General features: G+C 43.2%; 1 protein-coding gene across 4 annotated transcripts in view; it reads right to left on the reverse strand.

Moving 5' to 3' along the window:
- Positions 1–25,409, reverse strand: part of BCL11B (BCL11 transcription factor B) — a 94,574-nt gene that overhangs the window by 42,675 nt on the left and 26,490 nt on the right. For 2 of the 4 annotated variants that reach the window (XM_052693341.1, XM_052693340.1), the window contains exon 3: positions 10,790–11,005. The exons of the other annotated variants lie outside the window; for them this stretch is intronic. In XM_052693341.1, the coding sequence (XP_052549301.1) occupies positions 10,790–11,005 (216 nt within the window). The remainder of the gene's footprint in view (positions 1–10,789; positions 11,006–25,409) is intronic. 4 annotated transcript variants of the gene reach the window in all.

A 25,409-nucleotide genomic window follows, 5' to 3' on the forward strand; every position in this document is an offset into this window, starting at 1 on the left:
GCCTCACCTGCTAATTCTTCACAATCTCTTCCGCAGCTCCACATACACCTGACTGCAATAACGGTGAAGATAGCATCTGGGGTTAGCTCGTTACATGTTTATTACCCTTTTGTTTATTTCTTCATAAATATAAACTGTTGTTACCTGTGCAAACCTGCTCATCCAGCTCAGTTCTGGTGAGCCTTAGAAGCCCCAAATTGAAAATAGCCTAAAGATGTGAAGAATCACAGCACCGCAGTCCAAAAGGCAACCAGCTAGCTGAGGTGTTTAGAGAGAACCATTGCAACACACAGCATGTATGTATGGTTTTATATTTAAGATTTCCTGGCTCGGAGGTACTAGGTTAGCTAGTTAGCTGTGGTTATAAATAGAAGTGCCTGCTGACTCCAATCACCACTATTTGGCTTTTAGGCTACCAGTATAAAAGTACAGAAGGGACTGGTACTTTGCAGAACTGTGCTCAGTTTATCAATGGCCAGATCGTTCCTCAGCCAGGGAAAATAACCTTTTCTCCACGTCCTGTGATCTCATGCAAACAGAAATCTGAGCAAGAGAGGGAGGAAGGGGCCTTGGATTTAGATTTGATCTGATTTTTCATTTGGTTCAGTGTAACTTTAAGAAATATTAATCTGCTCCTTCGTTTAATTTGATCTGTACCACTGGCCAAGAGAGATGCACTAATTTATAAGTTGAAGCAAGCCTTGAGATAATGTCACCCACCATTCATCCAAATTTGTCACTAGCATCCCATTAAAGCTGTAATTATTTTTTAATTAAAACTAAGGAAGCTGGCATGCGTGTGCCTACTTTATACATCTGTTATGGGTTAAAATAGCTTTTAAAAAATGTTTTTTTAGACCGCAGTCTTTTGTGGCCATGGCCTATGCCAAAGAAAACGCAAACTTGCTTATTTTCTCCATGGGGCGCAACACTGCCTATGTGTGCCTGAACAGATTCGACTGGCCGTGAAAAGAATTCTAAATAAAACACAAACATGGAATTTGGCAACGCCACAGAAGCGAGCTTAAGACTAATTCCAGCATGCGGACGGCTCTCACACAGCAAGTCTGGCTCCACTATAAATGAAACCAGGCTCTGTAAAATCGCCAGTAAAGTTTGAGTTAGGATTTAAAGCGACAGCACGCTTATTGCACAGTTTAAGGGGGAAAAACACACGCACGCGCGCACACATATCCCAGCTTATTAAGGAAATTCATGCTGGCCCAATAAGTCTGCATGTTACAAGCTGTGTTTACTTTCAGCAGTCATTTCCATTAAAAAAAAAAAAAAAAAAAAAAAAAAAAAAGAAAGAAAGTTAAGTGAAAAAAAGAAAAAAAAAAGTATATTCACTTTGGACTTGATTTTAAAAAGGAACATTTTAAAAAATGTTGTAACTATTACTGTAGGGACCGGTGGCAGAGACAGCAAGGGATTGAAGACTTACTTGGTGGCACAGCTGAAATGCTGAGTTAAGAGAGACAGAAGCATAAGGTCTGGGGCAGTGCAGGGGACGGGAAAGGTGTGGCAATGCAGCAGCCAGGCGAGCAGGGCGGCTGCGGGCAGAGCAGCCCTTTACCATCAGCTCTCCGCTCCCATCAGATAGCCCAGCTGTGGGACAGTGACTCACTGGGGCTTGCTGGAAGCAAGCTGTACCCAAGGCACTGCCAGGAGAGGAGCAGAGATAACCAGGATCTGCATGCCCCTGGCACCCCCCCTGGCAGCCCTAGTCACCCCAGGGGGCAAAGGCATCTGCGTAGGAAGAGTGAGAGTGAGGAGACAGCACAAGCATTTGCTCGTCTTTACCTTTAAAGGATAAAACAAATTTAAGAAATCCCAGTTTACAATCACAAGGCATAGCCTGGCAAACTTAAGAGAAAAGGGCAAGGAGCAAATTATTTAAGGCAGGGATGGCAGTGTCTCCCACATACCCTTACTCTCCCTTACAGAGCTGATGATATCAGGACACAAAATTAAACTAAACCTCACATGCCCACCCCAAACCCTGACCATCGGGCTTTCCCTCACAATGGGGAGAGCAGGAAGGGAGGCTAGCTGGCTGGAGGCCTCCAAACACTGCAAGAGCTCAGACATTTATGAGTGCACCCAACTGCACTAATGAACTTTGACAGTGGTGGTGGAGGCAGGGGTGAACACCGCCTTAGCTTTCACACTGCTCCTCCTGGAAAATGCACAGAGAAAGTAAGAAGGCAACTGGGGGCTTCACAGCCATTTCACAGGATTATTTCACAGCTATTCTACTTATCTACTGATTATGGTAGAGAAGGGTTTATCTTCAATGGGCTGCAGAGTTCTGAAGGCTGCATTGACTCCTGCAATGGAGGCATCAGTTCAGTTTCAAGAGAAACCAGAAAAAGCAGAGAAAGAACTTCACTTTTTTATTAAATTTTATGCAGCTCTGCAGAAAGTTACTTACTAATCTTGTCCTGACCACAGGCAAAACCACAATGATCCTATTCCCAGTTTAATCAACGGTTCACACATTTTTATAAAGGATTTAGATTAATCAATCCGTAAACACTCAGACCTAATTTTGGGACAGAATTTGCATTTTAAACCTGCCTCTGCCATAATAAATGAACTTCCTTGTTCAACCAGAGGAGAGAATACTCCAAATCTCTTTCAGAAGAAGCATATGGAAAAAATAGTTCCCCCTCAGGCAAAGGGCTCTACTGCCATGCTGAGGTCTTTCCACATTCCATTTACTTTTATTTTATTTTCATCTTGATCCTATGACCACTTTTAAAGAGTACATCTTTCCCAAAAATGCTCCGATTCTCACTCAATTCTTCCCAGAATTCCACAGCCCAGATTCACTGCTGGTGTAAGAGTACAACAAAAATTGAAGTCAGAAAATGTATCGTGGAAAGATGCTTGGCTAAGCACCCGTATGTCACAGCAGTCCTTAGCTCATCCCTTGGGCTGTTCCAGGCAGAGTGCCCTGGGAGCATCACACAGCTGAGAAGGAGATGTAAGGATCAGTTTTAGATCAGGGCCTCATGTGAAACAATCTAGGTCAATACAGGAGATGTAAGGAGACAGTCTGACACACAGAGAGAATGGGATGCTCTCCTCACGTTTACAGGGAATGGGCTGAACACAATGCATCGACAGTTGGCTCCAAATGGACATTTAAACAGACATAAAAGCTGCAGATACATTGTGTAAACTGGCCTCTCTCTAACCTGTGGTTCCTTATGTTATTAGTACAGACAATAATTTAAAAAGCACTGTGTTCATGGTGTGGTTGCAGCGCCTTTGCCTCCCCACCGCTTCGCTTAGTGCCTGCATTAACCTCATTTCGTAAGTCCCAGGACCTCTGACTCTTACAGCTGAATTCATAAAAAATGTAAGCCCTTGCTATATGGGATTTTTGCCCGCTTTCTTCCAAGTGCATGTTTTACTGACTCACAGAGCCTGGCTTCCCCAACTTGTGCTATAGAAGGTTGCATTAGCTACAATAGACACCCATGGAAATGAATTGAATAAGATAAGAAAGGAAAAAAAATAGCAGGGGGACACGACATGCTCTAGCCTACCAGACTCCTGTATGTACTGCAAAAATGCTTGGAAAAAGCCTGTCCAAAAGAAAGCAAACAGCATAAAAACGTATGTTGCTAGCAGTTGCTCAGCTGTTTATAGCTCAGCAGAAAGAAGGACCAACATGCAGCACAGAGAAGCCCAGTCGGGCACGCACAAGGTGTACCAGCATGGCTTCTTTTACTCAGATCCCTTTCTGAACATAAAGCATCCCATCTGAGCACAGATCTCTTTCTTTCATCTATTTTTATGAAGCATTCTGAAAAGAAAAAAAGAATGCAGTTCCTCTGAAAAAGGCAGCTCTGGAGGGATGGGGGAGTAATTTTTTTTGCAGAACCATTCTCTGCCCTAAACATGAACCATGCCAGGAATACATGATCCAATTCCTCCATAAGTAAATAAAAAAAGTAAATGAAATAAAAAGTAAAGTATAGTCATTTCACATACACTGCCTCTTTCTTGCCTCCATCTTTCCAGCTGGCTCATGAATTGAAGAGCAGTTCTCATCACAACTACCACCATACACCATGGCTTGCCCTACTTCCTCTGACGCTGAGTGTTATATTTGTGCACAAGAGATCTATCTCTGTTCACACAAACTGAACAGCCCAGTTCACTTCCTGGCACAGGCGAGTACGCAAACACTTCCGCACATATCTGACAGCAAGTGATAAAAGAGACGATGACAAAAAATCTACTGCTGAAGGGACAGAAGACGACTCCATCCTGAATACGCCAGGTGAGGCTGTACAAGTGAACTGTTTAGCATATGTTATGTACGAGTGAATGGCAATTTACTGAGGGAAAGAAAGAATAATTGCAAACATTTATGCCTTGTACACATATATAAAAAACCAAGCTCTCAGAAAGAAGTGCATTGCCCAACCAAAAGGCAAGGCACCTGATGAACGCTACCTCTAATTTTGTTGCTTTGTAGGTGATTGCTTCCTCCCTTCTCTTCCTGCATTTGATTTCTTATCTTCTTAGGAAGTGTTCACCAAGAGGCATGCAGAAAACTGCTTGAAAAGGAACAGAGAACACAGTGGAACAGAGGCTGGTCCTATCCTGCAAACACAAAAGTGATACCTTGCCCTTTGCTGAGTTATAAAGACACATCACATATTACCACAACTTCAAAGACTGGTCTGCTCTTCCCTTGGACAGTTGAGGTGTTTCTGGATGCACTAATAGCCACGGAGGTGCCCAAGCCTTGTCTACCATGCGTGATTAAAGAAGTCTTTATTTTTGCTGGTGTTTTCTGGAAAGTACTGCATATGTGCCAAGAAAAGAGAAGGCCGTGATTTGTTTGGGTCTTCTGTCAGAGCAGCAGGCAACTTGCCATCAGTGGTGCCTCTTTGTAACCAAAGCTACTCTCTCCCTTCCAAAGTACCAATATAGCCAAATAGTTCATGAATCCTGAGAAAAAAACAGGGGGTTATTACTAATGTGAACAACAAAGCACAAGAAAGGAGCCCTGTAAAAATAACTGCTCTGTGAGAGCAAACAGGAATGCCTTTCCTTTGCTTTCTCCCAGCCTCACCTTTTGCCTCACCTCCCACCTGATGGCAGCGAAGCGTTTGAGCTTTAACGAAGATGGATCAGTTGCTGTGCAGTCCCCTGGTGCTTACCCAACCTCTGAAGTCACCAAGCCTAAACCCACCATCCCTCAGCAAACTACAAGGAAATAAATTCATCCATAGCAATAAGTAAATTATAAGAGCGCTTTCATCCATCTTGTTCCTATATTTTTTAAATTTGATTGTGACCAGAGAACTGCTGGCTGGGAATTACCCTTCCCCCAGCTCGCACATACACCTTTTAAAAATGCAAAATCTAGCCCTCTATTTCAATATTTCTGATGTCAGTGACCGGTGTCGGCTCTCCCCATACAGTAACTGCTTTAAAGCGCTGCATACAGCACTGCATTAAAAATTAATTACACATGCTATTTTATTGATAGTGCATAATGTAATGAGCACCAGCTGTGCTAAACATCCAAACTCCTTTTTAAGACAGCTATAAAAAAAGAAAGAAACTGCACTTCCAAATGCTTCTCCTGTCAGAGGAGAAAAACAGCAACATCTTGGATGGATTTGAAACAGGATTCTTTGATTTAGCTCTCCATTTGGAGCGTTTGAAGAGTTCAGACTCTCGGGCTCAGCATAGTGGTATGCGATCGAGTTAACTCTCTGTTGGAGCCATTGTCTTTACTGCAGGCAATGTTTTCTTGCACCCTTTTGTCTTGAGACTACCAGATTCAGTTCCCCCCATTAATATTGCAATTAAAAGCTTTTCATTTTCTGTGGATGTCTGGAAATTACAGGCATCTACTTTAAAGCACCTTTAAATATCACTATTGCCCCTGCTGGTTCTTAACTTCCCATAATTAGGACTTACAAAGTTAGAGTGATAGGGAGCCTGTCTGGAACAAAGCCTCAGCCATGCTTAAATTGCCAGCATTGCTGCCCCATGCAGCACCCTAATTTTGTCTGCCTCTTCATTCCCTTAAGGTCCCTTCGTTGCCTCTTGACAAACACACCATCAAGTCAAAAAAGAAGTTTGTGATTAGATCAATCTATTTTGAGTTTAGATCTGAGTTTAATATCTGGTGAGACAGAGAGCTGCACAGACAGACAGGTCACATATGATTTTAATACTCAGATAGATGGATGAACACAGAGATTGATAGATCGATGAGAAGATAGATGCATACTCACAGACTGATGCATAACAGTTCTTAGCATATACATCTCTCACACAGCCCTGCACTCTGTAAGTACTGTGCAGAAAGTCAATTCTACTACAGCACGCACTAAATATTTCACTAAAATAAATAAATAGACGTAACCATGACTAATAGGGACATCTCTCCTGAATGTTAGCCAGTACTTTAAGCAAACCTTTTTTTATGCAGTAAAACGAAACTATCCATTTATAAAGGGCGTCGGGGAAGCTGCCCTCAGTCTTTGTCTGACCTCAGACACATTCACCTAAAATTCCTCTTTCTCTTCTTGAAAAATCACCCACAGCCAATCAGAAATTAAATTTTGAGTTTGTTTTTTTTTTTTCCTAAAGATTCCGCTCAGCAAAAAATGAAGAGTAATGGATCATTCATTGCCATGGGACTAGATGAGTTAGGAGGTTGTTGTCGGATGAGTTTGTGTTCTCTGCTGTGACTGCTGTTTTATTTTCCACTGACCGTCCTGTGTTAATAAAGCCCAGTCTGGAGAGAATAAAAGTTTGCTTCTTGTCGTAGTAAATAATGTGCCAAGTACATATCTTATCATTAACACAAAAGTTACTGAAATAATACTGCTTTCTAGAAAGCCTGTATTAATTGCAGCAAGCTTTATACAGCAAGGTGGTCTAATCTAGCTTTTCTTATTGGCTAATTCCAGTTATAAAATGAACACAAAATGAATTCTGAAATATACTTGAAGGAGGGGAAAATATTATTTTAAACCTATTATTTACTAACAGGTATTTCTTTTATCTTTACTGTTGCCTTAACCTTTGCTAAGAAAACAGAAATATAGCAGTCAGTTGGATTTCAGTAGCCAAATAAATTGATATTAGCTTTACAACATGATTGTGTGATTTTCAGAATGTCCTAATGACTAACACAGCTGACTCCTTTAATTAAAAGGAGCTTGTTTCACTTTTCTGAGCTATGGCCCCATGCCTTCCCCTGTTTTAGATCTTCAGCTTCACAGCCCCGTCCATTAATCACCACTGCCTATGCCCACTTGCTGTTTTTATGTATGCAACTGAGTATCGTAATTGCTTTCCATCTCCTTCCATCAGCCTGCATGTGGGAAGGAAGCAGTTTCACTGGTTGGCTGAATGTTTGTGTACTGGGCAGATTTAATTATCTTTACGGAGTTATATAAAACCCTTGCATATGTGCCCAGATCCAAAGATTTTGGATCAGGTATGTATCTGAGTGCAGGCAGAAGTGATAAAGTATCTGCATCACCGAGATTCACTTCATCTTATGCCGATCCAAATTCCTCTCATGGGGCTTTTGCACTGTAGGATCTTCAGGGCAGAGGCTTTTTTTCTTAGGAGAATACAATGTAAAGTGCCATGCACTTCTGTGCTGAGATTTGCAAAGCTCGTTTCTCGTTAACTTTAATGGGAAACGGGCATCCAAATCTCTTAGGCAGCTTTGACAATTTAAGACTTAATGTACAATATTAATAAATCAGCATCATAGAAAGAGCCTTATGAAGATGTATTGTGAAAAAATAGCCCCACAAAAGCCATAGCAGTGTATGTGTGCACACATACAGGCATACACTTTTCTTTACATAATTACGTCTCTCAACAATCATTTGCATGTCTCTGTTGTGCAAAAAAAACCTGTGTGCATTTTACAGTTACTCTTAGCAGTTGCAATTCATTGAAATGAAATAAAAAGCAGACTCAGAAAAGAACCCTAATCTGGCAAGGGGTAAAGCAAAAACGAATGCTTTGCCCATTTATATTTTAGATCCAAGCTACACAACCCCGTGAATTTCATGACTCTATTCCAACTTCTAATTAAATAGGCACTAAAAACACTTAAACAGGAGAACCCAGTTCAGCAGACAGAAGTCGCTGATGCAAAAATAAATAAATAAATAAATAAGGAGACTGAGAGAGAAAATATTCCAGTGGCAGGTATTTTAAAAATCACAGAACACACAGGTCTTTACCTGCAAATTCCTCACTCTGTGGTGCCTTGAACACAAAGAGAGGTACAAAGACAGAAGGGACTACAACCAACACCCACAGGAGAAATGCTGGACATCCAAGAAGACTTTGCAGCATTATCTACAATGACTGAAGTAGCTACCAGCAGCCCCATTCCCTACAAAACACAAACTGCTCTGAGGCAAAGGTCTTTCCTCCTGTCTGCACAGCTAAATGCTACTCAGCTCACTGCACAATCCTGTGTCCTGGTCCAAGATTGCAAAATGCAGCTTTTACACTTGCAGACCCCAAACTCCACTGGCAGCCTTTGTCTTGGGTTCCCCAGCACAAAATGGCTAGGACACGAGGGCCTGATCCGGGGATACCTGCAACTTCCAGCCTTCAGGTTCATAGCCTGCTTGAGAGCTGCACTGAAAAACTCCAGGTCCTGAATTAAATGAATGCTGAAAAACAGGAAAGGTAAGAAATGATGAAGGAGGAGGAGAGGCGGGCACTGTTGATGGCTTTTGTTAAAAGGAGGAAACAATTCCTCAGAAGCAAGAACGGGGCTGACAGAATAAAAGGCTAATCAAGTCAGAGAGACAAGCAGATCTCTAAAGCTGCAGCAAGTGACTATTGTAAATGGCTATATTAAAAAAGGGGGCACAATGCAGGGATCATCCCTAGATTACTAGTCAATACAAAGAACTCACTTTTTTTTTCATTTCCACAAAACATTTCAAGTGCTAGAAGGATCTTGCAACTCCTACTGCAGAGTTTAAAACCTACCTTGGCTCATTTACTGAGGGAGCTAAGAAAGAGTTAAAAAGATATAATCTCTTTTTCAAGGGAAGAAAATGCTTCTTTCAAGCAGAGATTGACCAACTACTGTCATAAACATGTAGCATGCACTTTGATAAAACCTATTCTCTAAGTGCCACAGACTGCAGCAGTAATTACAGGAAGCCATGATAACAGGTCTCTCTCTCCGCAGAGCTGGCATCCTTCTCCTAGCAAACACACTACTGAAAACTAGCTCCAAAGCGAGAACTGAAAGTCTGTAACATACCAAAGCCTCGCCTTCCCACCTCCTTTAATCAGTTATTCCTTCCTTCCTTTTTAATTTTGCTTCCTTCCCTCCCCACTGGCTATTGGCAGCAGGAGCAGTGGGAAGCCAGCTCACTCTTACAGCTACCTGCCTGCCTGCAGTTTGCTTCTGTGAAGGTAGAACAGAAAAGCAGATCAGTACCGGTTTGTTTCATCAGCTGGGGAGAGCAATGCACCTATTCACTCAGTGCCCATCACCCAGAAGAGCCTATCTCCACACCCGTCTCAGGTCAGTTGGTCAGTCTGCTGAGGTCAATGAAGCGGAGCCCGGCGAAAACACACATACCGACGCACTGTATATGGCAGCATGACGAAGTCAGACGAGGTCCTTGGGACATGCTGGTCATGTCACACCATGCCACACATTGCTGTCAGGTCAGCACAAATGTCTGGGTCTCTGTCAGGAGGCACAGGAGCCTGCTTCATGCAGGCCATGTTAGGGGGAACAGGAGGAGCCATTTGACAAAGATTTTACATGTGACCTGCCATATCTCTAAATCCTTTGGTCCTCAGACACAATTTTTCCGTTATTTTTTGAGCTCTCTATTAAAACTCCATGCACATCAGCATGAATCAGGGCTGTAAGGGCTGGCCCACCACAGTTAGTCTCCCTCATAAACGCTTGTAGATTTTGCCACAGCTGTATTTTCATTTAAGCCTTCCCCATTTTCACCTCTCCAGCCTGCAGTTCACCACAGACCCAATCCTACAACTGAGCCATGCTCAGAAACACCCACTGATTTCAAAGAGATCACTGGGTCTGAAATGACGGGGTCTGGCAACAATATGTCCCCATCCTCTCCAGCGAGCTGAGCATGCCCTCATTTCCACATCACTTTCCCCTCCTCACAGTGACAAAAGTCAGGCATCCAAAAGGAATAAAGGAAAGAAAAAGCTGATGCGGGAGAGGGGAGGGATGCGTGGCAAGTTACCAAGGAGCATTTTCTCAAAGCAAAGGAGAAAACTGCATGGAGCACATACATCCTGCGTGCACATGGATGTGGAGGAAAGCCTTTAAATACAAATGATTAGGGGGAGAAAAAAAAAAAAGAGGGGATAGGAGAAAGACTTCAGATGTTTAATGTTATCCAATTAAGCTTAAAATAAACAGCCCAGAGAGATGAAATCTTGATACCAGGCTATCACATTCTGTGAAGAGTTTCAGACATTTGTTCACAATGTGACACAAATGGCCCAGCAGCCACTGGTGACATCTGATGGTGGCAGGCAGGAGGGGAGGGACGGGGGAAAGGAGGGAGTGCGCACCCCTTCCCATTCCCATCCTCTGCCGGGGTGCAGGGGGCAAGAGGGAAGGCAAGGGGTGTTTGGGACTCTTCCAGTGCCTTCCCCATACAACCCAGAGAAGGCAGTTCTCCCATAGCAAAGATGACATCACTTGGCAGCACTACTGACCTTCAGATAGCAACAACAAAATAAATGTTTCTATTACCTGACAACTGACAATGACATCCAAATGTACCTGACGTCTCAGTCTGAATCTCAGTCTGAGTCCCGCCAACTGAGACTGCACGTGCACCACAGCAGGGCAGGCTAAGGCAGGGCGGGAGAGAGGCCAGTGCGCGGAGAGGTGACGTGATGACGGATGTGTGAGGGTGGGAGGAGGCAGCTATTGGAGCCCCCGGCAGGTTTGCAGGCCTGGACGGCCCTGGAGAAAAAACAATAGAAAAAACTGTCAGTCGGACCTAAGTTTGAAGGGACAGAGGAGGCATCATCAGGGGGAGAAGGCGAGGTGGGGGCTGGCTGCCTAACATGCTACACTCTCGCTCTGACCTCTGCCTCAGCCGGGCTGAGGCATGCAAGCCTGCAGCAAACTGGGAGGGTGCAAGAAGTGGCCCCATGAGCCCAGACTGGGCCTGCCTGGGCACGGAGAGGGACGAAGCAAGGGCAAAGCCAGTCCCAGCACAGGGAGAGCCAGAGGCGGCAAGCGTCACCACCAGCACTACTCAGGGACCAAATCAAAAGGGGGATTATTGTTTTACGGCTGTGTTAATGCATTTAGCTGACACAAAACCAGGCAGGCTCTCTGCCGAGCTGCTGCTGAAGCGGTCTCGACACGGCAGCGCAGACAAAGTGCAGTGACTCTGAGCTCAAATGGCTTCGGAGGGACGCCAGGAGCAGAGCTCCTGGAATGAAGCATTCACGGGCCGCTGTGCTGCCTGCCCGCCTGACCCGCAGCCAGTTATGCATTCTGCACGCTCCCATTATGCACACTGCTTCCCTGTTGAGCCTGCAAAGAATGGAGCAATCTTTTTCCCGACAGCTAAAAAACAGTATTGTAACTTCCAGAAGTATTATTTATTTTTAACCCCTCTAGGAATCACCTGCCATTTCAAAGCTGTCTTTAGACCTCTCTCCTGCTCCACTGGAAATGCTCGCTGCTCCTGGCACTACTCCAGGTGGAGCTCCGCGGCTTAGAAAACCCAGACACAAGCCTTAAATATCAGTGTACACCTGCATAAATACAGACAGGCACAAACAGACATACACGCACAGAGTCAGGAAGACCCACATCTTTGGCCACTGCAGAAGCAGCAGAAGTTAGAGGAAAGCTGCGAGTACAGCGCTGCTCTGTACCCTACCCCATTTATTTAAAACTGCGCCTTCCACTTAATTGTTATATAAAGCGAGGCTACTAATCAAGGGCAGTTTCTAAATGAAGATATGTGGTGGAGTGGTCACCATTAAAAAGCTGGCATATGCTAGCAGTTACCACACAGTGGTAGATCATAAACAATAGTTTCCTTCGCATTTACATTGGGAAATACATGTGTTAATGGGTATCTTTTAGCAAACATTCTCCTTTTCTGAGGGGTGGCAATTTTGTTTGCACACATGTGCACCTTGCATACACATGCAGTGCCATGGCAACAAGAAGAAATACTTTTACCCATGCTTCTTCCAGCCCTAGAAAGGCAACACTTGGAAGGGAAGCTGTCTACCTCGAGAATCCTGGTTCAGATACCGAGCGTACGTGTTGATCTGACAGCTACACATGTGAGGCAAACAGGAATAGTTCATCCTTGGCACAGCATCCAGCGCTCTACTCTGCAAGGACTGCATTTGATTTTGCCATTTATCTTAAATGGCTAAGAGACCACCAGTGCAAAACATTTGTGTGAAGCTTTTGCCAAAACCACAAGTGAAGAGTCTAAATTCCCTGTGTAAATACTTGGGCTTCAAGCATCAAGGATAAAATTTGTGCTTTTTTGTGAGCACTGGCTTTAAATAGAAGCCATCTCTGTGGCACATGGGGCAAGGGAGGATCTTTTATTCTGGGGCTCAGTTGCCTGGCTTTTACAACTGTTTTGATCTCACTGCAAATATTATCCAGGCAGGTAGTGATAACTACCATCTAGCTTGTACATTTTGGGCAGAACTGTATGCTAGGTACATGCAAATTGATATCAGACATGAATTTCTGTATCTACAGAAGCCACTCTAACATATATGAATAACGTTACCTTCCACGAAGCAAAGAAAACATAACAAAAATTCCTAACAATTACCTAACAATCGCATCTTGTCTTCCTAACATTACAAAAATAACTAGGCTAGTACAGGCTGAGCTGAGCTTCATAGGTACTCATCCTTGCCATGAAAGCTGTGATTTTGAAATCTGGATTAGTGTAGGAGCACAGAGCACCTACATCTTCTGTAGCACCTAGGCATGTCTGTGACTAAGGGCACAGATCCTGCAGTCACTCAGCCCTTCTTACATTGAAGTGCCATACAACAGCTTCCACTGGAGTTTGGAGCCATCATACAGAGGAATCTTATGAAGCCCACCAAGCACACCATCAACCACAACTAAAAGTGGTTTTAATGCACAGGTCCTAGCATATAACACTACCCTGAATGTCACTTTATCTCCTCTAGTCCTGGTGGGTCCCATCTTTCTGTTAGCAATGGATTTTATGCAATCTACTCAGCATGGCGATATCTAAGATGCCTATACTTCCATGATTCTATGCCAAAAGCTCACCAAGAGAGGCTCTCCCTGCTCTTAACCAATACATTTCCTCTAGAATAGAACAGAAATTAAGGTTTCAGACAGGTTTTTAATCCTCTGGGGAAAGGAATCATAGAATCATTTCACTTGGAAGGGACCTTCAAAGGTCATCTAGTGTAACTCCCTTTCAGTGAATCCTGTTAAGATCCTTCCAACAGAGGTAGTGGGTGCAAGCCAGCCAGCCATTAACAAATTTATAGGAAGAACCCACATAATCAGGTTTCCAGTGAAGGGATGGAACTGAAGATGTCACTCAGAAGGCCTTTTACTGTCCTTAGAATTATATATCAGGGAATTTAAAATGTGCTAATCTAGTGTGAGAAAGGAGATGAGAAGAAAGGGAGAAGAAGAAGAATAGACAACGACTCTGGAAGACTTTCAGGGAGTTCTACCACCAATCATAGACAATGATCCTGGGACTGCCAGACCAGAGGGATAAGTCTTCCCCCAGAAGTAAAATAGACAATTCCTTTTTTTCTTTGCTACCACTTTAGGGTTAGCTTCTTTGTCGCATATAACAGTATAGTCTTCTAGAAACAGAGTGAGTGGCAAACCATGAAGAGTGAGATTGTATCCACTTCCCTCAAGGAAACTAACAGAGAAAATGAGCACTCCGTCATTAGGTGTGTAACACCTCTTTATAGCTATCATAACAGTGGTACTCAGCTTATGTTTGCTAAGAACATGTCCGTGTTTTATCTAACCAGCTCCTCTTCTGTGGTATTTTTCCCCACAGAAGCTCTATTTAAAGCCAAAAATGAACACATTGTTCTCTGTGCTTCCTCAACTTAACTGCTGTAGGTAATGGGCATACACAAAATGCGCAAACAGATAACACACACACAGATATAGGTAGACAGATAGATGCTATCCTAAGAAGGTGCTAAGAGTTTTCTGCTCAATCCACACAGGACCAAGGGGTGGATTGCAGAGTCTCTGAGACCCTACAGCCAATTGACCACATCACATTGCACACTGATTTCAAAAATCAAACACTCCTGCAAGTCCTTGGCTGTCACAAAGGGAAGAACCACAATCTGCAAGACGAGAAAGCACACTACAAGGACAGTAGTGCTGATTTAGGGGCTGATTTGGAAAATCTGGACCAGCTAGTGTGAGTGCGCACACAGGTGCAGCTCTGCTTCTCTCCATACACACAGACATGGTGGATGAGATTTGAGTCTCCTCCTGGGTCAGCATTGGGAAATTGCTCACCTGCACTGCAGATCTCAATTATATATTCTGCAATCATTCTGCATGGATGCAAGGGGAATTTTGCACGTACCATGAGTGTGGAACATGCACAGAGGCTGTCACAGCACAAATAAAAGACCTGCATTGCTGATAGTAAAGCAGGATTTTGTTCTTATACTTTAAAAAGGCTCAGCAAATACTGCCTGCACATGGCACCAGCTCCCAGGTTGTGTTGTCTTCCCAGTGCTGCTAAGAGAAATTCTTTGCTCTCTGCTATTTCTAAACTTGTGAAGAAGAAAATAAGGTAAATTGGACATGACCCCAGAAGATGGAAATGAGCATAAGAGCCTAGCTGAACACGACAAAAGGCACAATCAAGGCACAAATTGCATCCTTTTGTTGTCCCTTTCCCTGAGCCTAGGCACGACTGGCCATATGACATGGTATACGTAAAACACCACACTCCTCTGGCACATCTGCAGAAAAGTCCCCAGGCAAAGCACAAAGATGGAGCTGCAAACAGAATTCACAATATCCCATGTCAGAGTAGGGACCTGATCTTAATTTTAAGGATGTTTCTTTGCATCTCCCGTTGCATGTAAATGCAGCCACAGGTAGCTATGGTGCTGCTGCATCCCTCAGGGTGCTGCGTGCTTGCTGGGAGGGTGGCTGCCTGTATGCACATGCAGACATGTAAGCCTTTTTGGTTTTTGTGTGCCTCCACGTGCCTGTCTGGCAATGGAAAATCAATAGCTGGTTAGAGACTAAAGATCAGTTCCATTATTTAAAAACTCTCTTTTAATAAAAAGAAAAACATCTGTTCAGGCAGTGAACAGCTACAAATTCAGATTGCAGGCTGCAGCCTCATCTCTGCCCTGTGCCCATCGTGTTCAAGGAGACTATTGCAGATGCTCTGAGATGGGTTTTACATGTACCATTGCAGCAGCCTTGAACAGACACATCCAGAAGCATGAGATCCATTCACCAATCTTTCCAACAGATTTTTTCCAAGCTTTTTCTAAAACAAGTTGTCTTATCTGTATTACACCACTACGGACTGTTCCCACATGATATCTTTTTACTATGCCTTTCCTTACAATCACCAACAGGACTGACAGAACTAAACATGCACACGCATACACATACACACACGTATCAGTGAGACACAAAGACATGAACATTTCTATCAGGAACCAGGAGTGCAGTGCATGCACACCCTACAAGTCCAAACACACAGTGTCCCCAGAGAGGGCAGAAAGCCTGCAATACACGCAGACACGCTGTTATACACACTCACACGCAGAGCACGGCTCTCAGACACAGACACCTGCACACCAGCACCCGATGCTCTGCTAAGACGAAAACTTTACACAAGCTGAAAAGGGAAAGGCTCATGGGGGAGAGAAGAAGCAGGGCAGTGAAGGGATTTTCGGGTACATTTTGCTCAGGGAATTTTTTTTTTTTTTTTTGGCAGACAAGGATTCCCTTTGAATTGATACATTTCTTTCTCCCAAGAATTTCCAATGATAATGCATAAATGAGTCACAGATCAAGAACAGTGACGTGGTGAACAAGAAGGAGAAAGAGCGTGTGTGAGGGGCACTGGCACAGAAATTTGACAGTACCCCAACTCGCCCCCCCCCTCCCTCCCCCCCATGCCAAGACATTAATTCTCACAAGTCGGAGAAAATTACTATGCATGAATGCAAAAAGCATGATCAGGAGTAATTAACATGGCTTCATATGCAAATTTTATTAATGCAGAAGTACAAAGTCATTATGCAAATGAAACTTACGTCAACTCTCTTGACAAATATTCATCTCTAAAGCTCAAGTTTCTCCTTCCGAATTTTTTTTTTTTTTAATTTTTGGTGTAAAACAAAAAAAAAAGAAAAAAAGTGACAAAGACTGTTTGACAAGTTTGCAAAGTTGTTTTTCAACCGGAGAAATTTATTCTTGCATTGTTGATATTTTTTTGTTGTTGTTGGCAGGTACACGACAGCTCATGGAGGAGAGCGGGAGGATGGGGGACGCGGGCTACCAGCAGCAGGCAGCCAATCAAAACGCCAGCGGCTGTAATGAGCGCGATTGATGACTGTTTGGCTTTACTGCAGGGTAATGAACTAGAATCCAGTCTGAGGAGGAAAAAAATATGAATATTCATGAAGCTGTGCTCCTGCCTTTGATGATTAAAGAAATTTTTAATATTCAAATAAGCGCTTGCCAAGTGATTAACAAAGAACAAGCACGCAGGAATATGGAAATGGAGCTGTGGAAGATTTGGGAGTCACAGTCTGTGCAGAAAAGACAGCACAAAAATTCATAAACAAGATAGGCAGATAACCCAATTCAAATCTGAGCAAATAAAGGGGAAAAAAATCCCATTCTTTTTCATCAGTTTGGATATTGTATCAGTCACTTGTTTTAAAGCACGAAGGAGAATAACAGCAACCAGTGCAATAAGACCAGGGAAGAATATCCAAACCCTGAGAAACCCAACCCGGCAATTACAAAGTAAGAAACCTGGGTGAGAAACTGATAGGAAAATGATGGCTAAGTCCACTGTCTGCTGTGGGTATTGCTTTTCAAAAGCAGGAGCCTGCCTGATGCTGAGAGCCTAGCAGCTCCCATAAACCACCAACTTGTTGTATGTGACTGGCAGGAGCCAAAAGTATCCTGAATAACCCAGCCGGTCCCTGCCGATAAATCCCTGCCCTCGGCTACAGGGTGGATGGCAGGGCTCGGCTGCTGCATGCAAGAGGAGGGAGGGAGCGCAGCACAAAGCAGAAACGAAATTGGTATTGCCAGGAGACGAAAGAGGGGAAAAGTACAAAAAGAAGGTGCAGGAAGGTCTCGGCTGCCCACCCTGGTAATCAGCTGGCAAGAAATGCGCTCTGTGCCGGAGTGAGAAAGGTCCTCCCCTCCCCACAGGTTTCTGAATAAGGATACAAAAATCCAGCCACGTTACAAAATGTCTGATAAGTTCAGGCTCTCACAGTTTAATAGCTTCACTAAGGATTCACACTGAAGCACATAATAACAATATTAGCTGCTAAAATGACTTTGCAGTTAAAATACATCTAATTAGCAGCCAGCGACATCCCTTTTTTTTTTTTTTCTTTTTAGGAAAAAAAAAAACCAACACCAGTTAACTTCATGGCTACCTTCAGCTACAAGGCAGAAATGTGGCTGAGCTCTTTCTATTACTCAGAAAACAGTGAGGATAAGAATGTCTTCAAACTCTTAGGATGTTGGAAAACCGACTCACCTGCTTTGTTATTAGATCCTGGGGTTTCACAGGCCTGTTGGCTTTTCTGCAGAGCTTTAAAACCTCTGGTTAATTACTTCCTATTTAAAAACCTAAAGAAAGCACAGTCTAGGTACCATTTAACAATTAGCTGATGTCTTCAGAATGTAACACTTCTACTCTGCTCAAAAAAATACTAACAATACAACAGCATGAGGACAATGATACAAAATGCACAAAACGGCCATGACCGGAACATTCAGAGTCACCATGAAAACACATCATGGAGCTAATGGGATTTCTTCCTCCTTATCTGCTCCATTTTTAGAGATACAAAAATACCCACTACTGCTGCACTACATGAAAGAAACGAGGAAAAAGAAGAAGGGGAAAATAATAAGAAAGAAATGGTGAAATGTAAGTAAAGATAAGGTTAAACGCACACAGAGGTATTGCTTGGAGTCTTTCCTCTGCATAATGCCAAGACCTTTAGAAGATGCCTGTTGTCTCTAGGTGCGTGTGGGAGGGAGAAGTGTGATATTACATAACACACATGCTGCAGTGGCTGTGCAGAGCCATGGTGATTAAAAAGCTTGACTGTGAAGCTCAGCTTTCCTTTTCTTGGGCTTTCCGAAGCTTTGTGCCAGACCCTTGAACACCGTAAATGTTATCCTTTGTCTCTGAGGTTCCTTGTCTTTATTTTAATCAATTCATTTTCTTTCTTAATGATACAGAAGCAACTAACAGCTCATGCAGTCAGTTGCTTTGAAGCCTTTCTTAAATGGCAGTTGAGTTCTACCACATAAATGTGAATACTTAATATTTATGCCACATTTTCTTTCTTTCTTTAAAAGCCCCCCATTTACATATTTCTGGGGAATAATGATACTTCAGCAGGGCAGGTGAACATACATTTCAGCATACAGAGTCAATGGGAAAAAGTATTTAGAGTCAATATTGTAAAAATCAGCCCTAAATTTAAGTGGCTTGAATTGAGCATGCAGCTGCGGTTGCCTGTCAGTGGTTAGATGCTGTAATAATAATAATAACAACAACAATAATAACAATAATAATAATAATACGCCTTTCATTTCTCTAGTGCCTTCCACGCAAAGATCTGGAAGCACTTTACAAAGATAAATAAATGGAGCTTGGAACACCCCGTGTGGTTAATAAATATCCTAATATATCTAAATATCCTGTTCCGAGCATGTAACTCTTCTCACTGCATAAAATTCCACATCTTAGATCATCCACACATTTGCACATAGTGTTTTACAGGCTCAGCCACTGTGGGCAGGCTGTGGGGATTTGCACTTACCTAAGAGATCGGGTGCTTTTCCAGGAGCAGCCAGCTAGCACAGTACCAAAACCTGTCCTTTAGGCAACAGAGGTGTCAGTTGTGGCTGGACGTGCTCTGAGGTTTGGATGCTGCGGTATATATAAAAGCTGGGTCCCCAAGGAGCTCCTCTACCATGCTTGACACCATTCAAGGCTTTGCCCAGGGACAATGGTAATCCCTCAATATGGAGAGCAACCAAGAGGGTGAGAAGGGGAAATGAGGGCAGAACTGGGCCTGAAATGTCCTAAACAGTAAGTAAAACACTGGAGATCAACAGATGCGATGTGAATATAACAGAGGAAAATGGAGTTTTTTCTCAGCTCAGAGGGTACTCTTGAAGACAGGATCTGGGTGGGTATACGCCCCAGGGCAAGAGCCACATCCTTTCCTGAAGCTCTGGTTTCCCTTTCCTACCCTCTCATGCCTGCCCTCCTCAGCCACACAATGCCTCCAAGCAGAGCCCGGCTCTCGCTGTGGGGCCTCCAAGTGCCTCACACAATGGTGCCCCAATCTGAGCTGCAATGTCCAGAAGCTACCACAATAAACTAACAAATAACAATAATCACCCTAATCTGGGGAGTTTGTTTTCCAAAAGGCATAAAGGGTTGACAATAAACAGTTCATCAATTTTCCCAACTTTTTTCCCCAACTCTTATAATTAAGTCCCAGGGAGTTTCAATGGTCATAAAAATCTTTGTGGGGATTAAAGTTTTTAGTTCCGATTACAACGTATTTCTGTATGCCAGCAAATATTCCTGATGTAATTAAAACATACAACCACACCAACAGATGATCACAGCAATGGAACAGGCCCTGGAATTAATAAAGGAACTTGGTGGATTGGAAAGAGCTGTTTCACACAACAGTTATAAAGGCAAAATAATATAGAAAATGTCACTATGCATAAACTGAGCACTTCACCTTGGGAGCATATACACAGGAGGCTAAAGCCCTCCAGGAGCCATTAACACTGGTGGACATCACCTCTGTCTTGGCTGTCTGGGTGCATGCCCTGCTCACAGCTGCAAACACTGCACCACACATGAGTGTCCTTAGGCAGAATATCAATGATGGAGTCAGGCAGGAGTGAGACCTTGGCAGGTCTTCAGTTGTTTGGTCACAGAAATATTTCCTGGAAGGAGAGGGAGTCTGCGAAAAGTAATGCAGGTGAAGTCACTCTTCTACTCTGTGCCTCAGTCTCCCCATCTGTGAAAATCAACTACTGACATCTACCTGATTTTGTTCAGTGTTCTGGAAACCAAAAGCACTCTGTAACAGCAATATGTTAAGCAGCAGCACCATTAACTGTTTCACTGCTGGACCATCAGGTGATGCCAATGCCCCTGCAAAGCACAGATGGACAAACTTCATACACAGACACAGTTTTGGGAAAGATTCACAGATCTTGTTTTTATGGCTCAGCCCTTGCCAAAAACGATGTAAGTAAAGGCACCTTATAAGTGCTGAATTTCAATGTGAAGGATAGTCTACCTGTCCAGTGTGAATGAATATATGACACTTCAAGTGATTTCACAGTGTGTGGGGGGGGAGACACATTAATGTGCGTATTCATAATTTGCTATTTTGCTCTTATGCACTGAGCACAAATGCAGTCTGCAGAGCATATTGCTAGCACCAGACAAATTTAAAAAGGCAGATCAGGACGAGCGATCATAAGGGGAAAAACAAGCAACGGAGATGTTTAAAATGAGGAATTCCTCTGAGTTTTGGATCTCTCTGGAGAAAAGCATTCCTGCTGTATGTGTGTAAGTGGGCCCAAATTTCATAACTGAAACTGTCAAATTAAATGAGTAGAGCAATCAATTGGAGATGGCAAAACAACCCATCAAACTAGGGGAAACCTAAGGATGTAAAGCTACAGTCCTCAATTTAGTGGACAACAGCACAGCTGAGTAAAGAAAGAACACTCTCTGAACGGAAAAGATGCTAGAAAATTAAACAAATAACATGGTCTTGATCAATAAAAGAAAGCAGACAAATAAACCAGAACTCAGAGGGTCTAGTTCAGACTACTATGTAAGTTAAAAAGTGAGAATAATCTAGAAAAAGACACATTTCGTTTTCATGAGGACAGACGCTGCAAACCTATCCCACTCCTGCTACTGAAAAGCACAATGAAAAGTTTCACTCAAAGACTGAGACAACCACAATTCAGTTAAGTGCTATTCAGATAGGATTACCGAACCCTACCTGAAGAAGTCAAATACAAGTACAGTAAAACAACCCCTGACTCCTTTCAATATGACACGAAACTGCCAAGATCAAAGCCAGTTTCAGGAAAGCATGAACCATTCTCAGTAGAGGACATTTTCTTATAGGTGTATTTTTTCTGGGCTGAATTCCCTCATAACTCCCAAATCATCAATTTATTCGCACAGAACAGTATATTTCTCCAGAAGATAAAAGTGTAAGACAGAAAAAGGTTCTCTTATCAGAAATGGAAGTGCAAGTTGATTACCTAGGAAAGTGTATTCAAAAAATAAACGAGAACAGAACACAGATGGCATAGCGTAAGAACTGAGGTGAAGCAAAATAATTCCTTAAAATATCCACATTAGGAACAAGGAAGTTATATTAAATAATATCTATCACTCTGGTAAAATAAAGGCTGTTAGGTTTTTGTTTTGCTTTTGATGAAAATGTCAATACACTCAGATATCACGGCAGCTCGTTGCTGTACATCACAGCCTAACCAAATCTTTCTGTAACCTCTTGCTTTACAAGCAAAAGCTCTAAAATGTCACCGACTAAAAAATTGAACTAGCCTGTAATTAGTTTCAACAAAGTAGTCCTTTTAACCCTAATTTTCTAGATGTAGATGGCATTTCCAAACTAAGTGTTACGAACCTTCCTTGAGGACAAGCACAATCAAATTGTAAAATCACAGGCAGCGATCTAATAGTTCTTCCTCTAAGCAACTCTTTTATTTCCCTGTAATAAATTCAAATCCAGTCTTCAATCTCTTAATAGGTGATCAGAGAAAATATGCATGCACACCTAAACCACCACAACAAACTATGTTTTAAATAACACTCCAATTGCTAATATAATAAAGGCTGTTGTAACACGTTAGCACTGGTATCATTATTCGTTATGATTCAATATTGTAATGACTGGCTGTAACAGAGGTTTATGTTCTACCGAGGTTTATACCACTATTTAATGTAATTAAGCAAACCGGCAGCCAAAGCCTCTATGGAAATATCATTTCTATCGCAGAGAATTCCCACCAGAAATTCACAGGAATCACAACATGCAAACTTTGATTCTGTTTATTTTTTCTCCTGTTCTGAAACTGATCTGGCATTTCTTGGACTTAGTAGAGAGGAAGAAGGAATTAATTTAGCTTCTAAAGACATTATTATTGACAGCACTAATAATGTACAGCTATTGGGCCATCCCCATCCCTCTCGCTGGGCATCGCTGCCTGCACCAGCTTTGCAAAACCCCAGAGCCGGACTTCCCTGTGCTGGAGCCTGGAGAGCAGAGCAGCAGTGGTTTTAAGCAAGCCATTAAAATGCTAATGTTCAGCACGGACCACATCTCTGCTACTACTGAAAGCTGAACTAAAGCTCCTCTGGAGACAGGATAAGGCCCTTCCAACGTGATCAAAGGGTAAATACATGCAAAGCTCTGATGGGAAAAACAATTTTTTTTTCCTTTAATTTTTAAACCGAACAGGGAGAGTCCACCAGGTTCACCATATGCATTGGACTTATCTGGAAGCACTGATACCTGAGATCACAACAAAAAGGAGGACAAGAGCAGGCTAAAAAGTTGCTACCTGATGTCAAAGAGGAGCCCTTAGAGTTCAGGACAGGTTCCATCGCTTGGCATGAAGCTACATTTTGGTCATACTCTCTGCCACTCTGTTTACTGCCGCAGATGTTTCACAAAACATCTGTATGAACAGATTTCACTAAGTTTCCCTTTCGCCCCCCACCACTAAGGGAGCTCAAGCTGCTTCCCCAACTGTGCTCAAGCAATAATCCTACACAGGCCTCACTAACGAGCAGTGCCCAGGGAATAGGAGCTGGCCAGCTCACCTAAAAATAAGTCTTGGTTACCTCTCACTCCCAGGTGCAGAAAATAAAAAAATCACTGAAACAAAATCCACACCCATTTGTGGGGGGGGAGGACACGGAATGGTAATAAGAAAGGGAAAATGTCTGGTTCTGATTAGTGCTATCTCCAGTGTTTTCACCTCCACAACAGCTTTAAGAGGGCTTCTGTAGTAAAAGTTCAGCATTCCCTAATCTGGGCTCTTAAACCGCTGGGATCTAGTTACATTTTCTCCTTCTCCAGATTTTAATACTTTTATTTTGTATCCTAATGTTGGGGGGAACGATCTCAGTGTCACCGTAAGAAAGAAGTCACCAGGTTTTGCAATCCAGCAGCTTCCTTGGCAGAGGGAACTGCTGCTTGGCATCATCCGCTCGTTTGACAAAACTACTATTTCTGGGCACACGCTCAAAAACAGGTAGGAAGCAAATGCTGAGAAATAAGGAAGTAAAAACAGCTAACAGATTTTTCACTACCAAGAACGCCAAGAGTAAACATGATTTATTTAGCTGTGTTTAACATGTCTCTTCTGCACTAGACTGCAGAAATCTGCTTGCATTTAGAGCAGGAGGAGGCAGGGGGAGGGGATGAAAAGGGAATCCATTACGGCGCTCGGCTGGTACTTTCTGAATTGTTCAGTCACACAGTTTTATTGAGTACAAGTATTTTCTAGCCCAAAATACATTCATGTGTCAGAAGAAAGCAGCACTAATCTGCTGTTAATTAACAAGCTGCTGCTAACAAAAGATGAAGGACCCAATTCATACAAGCAATATTTACGTGGGTGTCGCATGATTTTGTCACAGATCTTTTCTTTTCTTCCCTCTCCCCCCCCCTCCCCCCCCCCCCCGGCTTGCCTCCTCCTCTTCCTCAGCAGTGAGTGGTGGGGATGCAATGCCAGAAGACCCAGGTCCTTCTGGTGCACCCTGGCAGAGGGTCCTGGCTGGGCTCCCCATACCTCAGACAGACTCTCACCCAAGGCACTGGCTCCAGGGGTTCCTTTCTCCCCTATCGCACACTCGCAAGTGAAATTTCCTTAAGATCCTTATTCAATTAGGAGGCAGAAGCCATCTTCTGGCACCGTGCCCATGGCAGCAACACTGCTGAGGCTTAGGAAAGTGGCACGAATTCTCCCATCCTCCATCCTTCCTCATGAGTGGAGTGTGGGCCGGGAAAGGGAATAGCAGCATCTTGGCCCTCACTGGTACTTTCCCTGTGATTTCACTTTGTTTAATCCAACCATTTTTTCTGAGGAATTTGGGTAGAAGGGATGACTTGCCAATGGCACCGAGACCTGAAGAGATCTGGGCTTGTTCATGGTCCTCCGGACACAGCCAGGCACTTTGGAAAATGAAAGCCATCCACATCTTCCTGCCTCATCTGAGAAATGAGAGCTCCTACCTGCATGTCGCCTGTGGGCTGTTTAAAGCTGGCACTGGCAAAGAGATGGGAGGGTTAAAACCAACATCAGTGAGCCAGATGAGTACTACAAATCCTTGGGCTTGCTTTACTCTCAGGAACAAAGATGGGATGGTAGGTTTAGGGAAAGAGCTGATGATCTCTCTGCTGCACCTGTCAACCACCAAGAACTGCCTCAAGAAGGGTTACAGAGACAGAGGTAAGCTCTATTCAGCACTGCCATCACCAAGCCAGGGCTGGAAGAAGTGCAGGGACTGAGCAGGGCCTGAGTGGAAAACAAAAATACTGGAGCACAGTTTTAGAAATGCCAAGTTTCTTCCATAATAGTGCGCCAGAGTGGTATTTCTGCTAGCACAGTGCTCTGCACACCTAGATTACTGTCTCACCCCACCAACCAGGCTTCCTTCAGTAAAAAACAAAACTCCCCAAAGTATGTAACATTCATTCCCAGTCACACCTCACCCCAGTCATCCCCATGCTGCCTGCTCCAGGCAAAACCTGGTCTAGGCTCTGTGCTGCAAAGGGATCCACCCCTAGATGTGAACCAGCACCAATCACCCTACAACAACATCCAGAGTCACCTCTGCCACTTCAGGACCAGAATTTTAACAAAGTCCAACCTTTTTTTTTTCTTTTCTTTTTAACAGTGATATTTGAATCATTGACATTTACCTTTTGAAAAGCAAACTGAATGCATTTAAACAAGCACTTTAAAAGAGCTAATGAAAGAGAGAAACATATCCATCTGTATTGCA

Source organism: Tympanuchus pallidicinctus, unplaced genomic scaffold, assembly GCF_026119805.1.
Source record: "Tympanuchus pallidicinctus isolate F22 unplaced genomic scaffold, pur_lepc_1.0 scaffold3, whole genome shotgun sequence".
Taxonomy (NCBI): domain Eukaryota; kingdom Metazoa; phylum Chordata; class Aves; order Galliformes; family Phasianidae; genus Tympanuchus; species Tympanuchus pallidicinctus.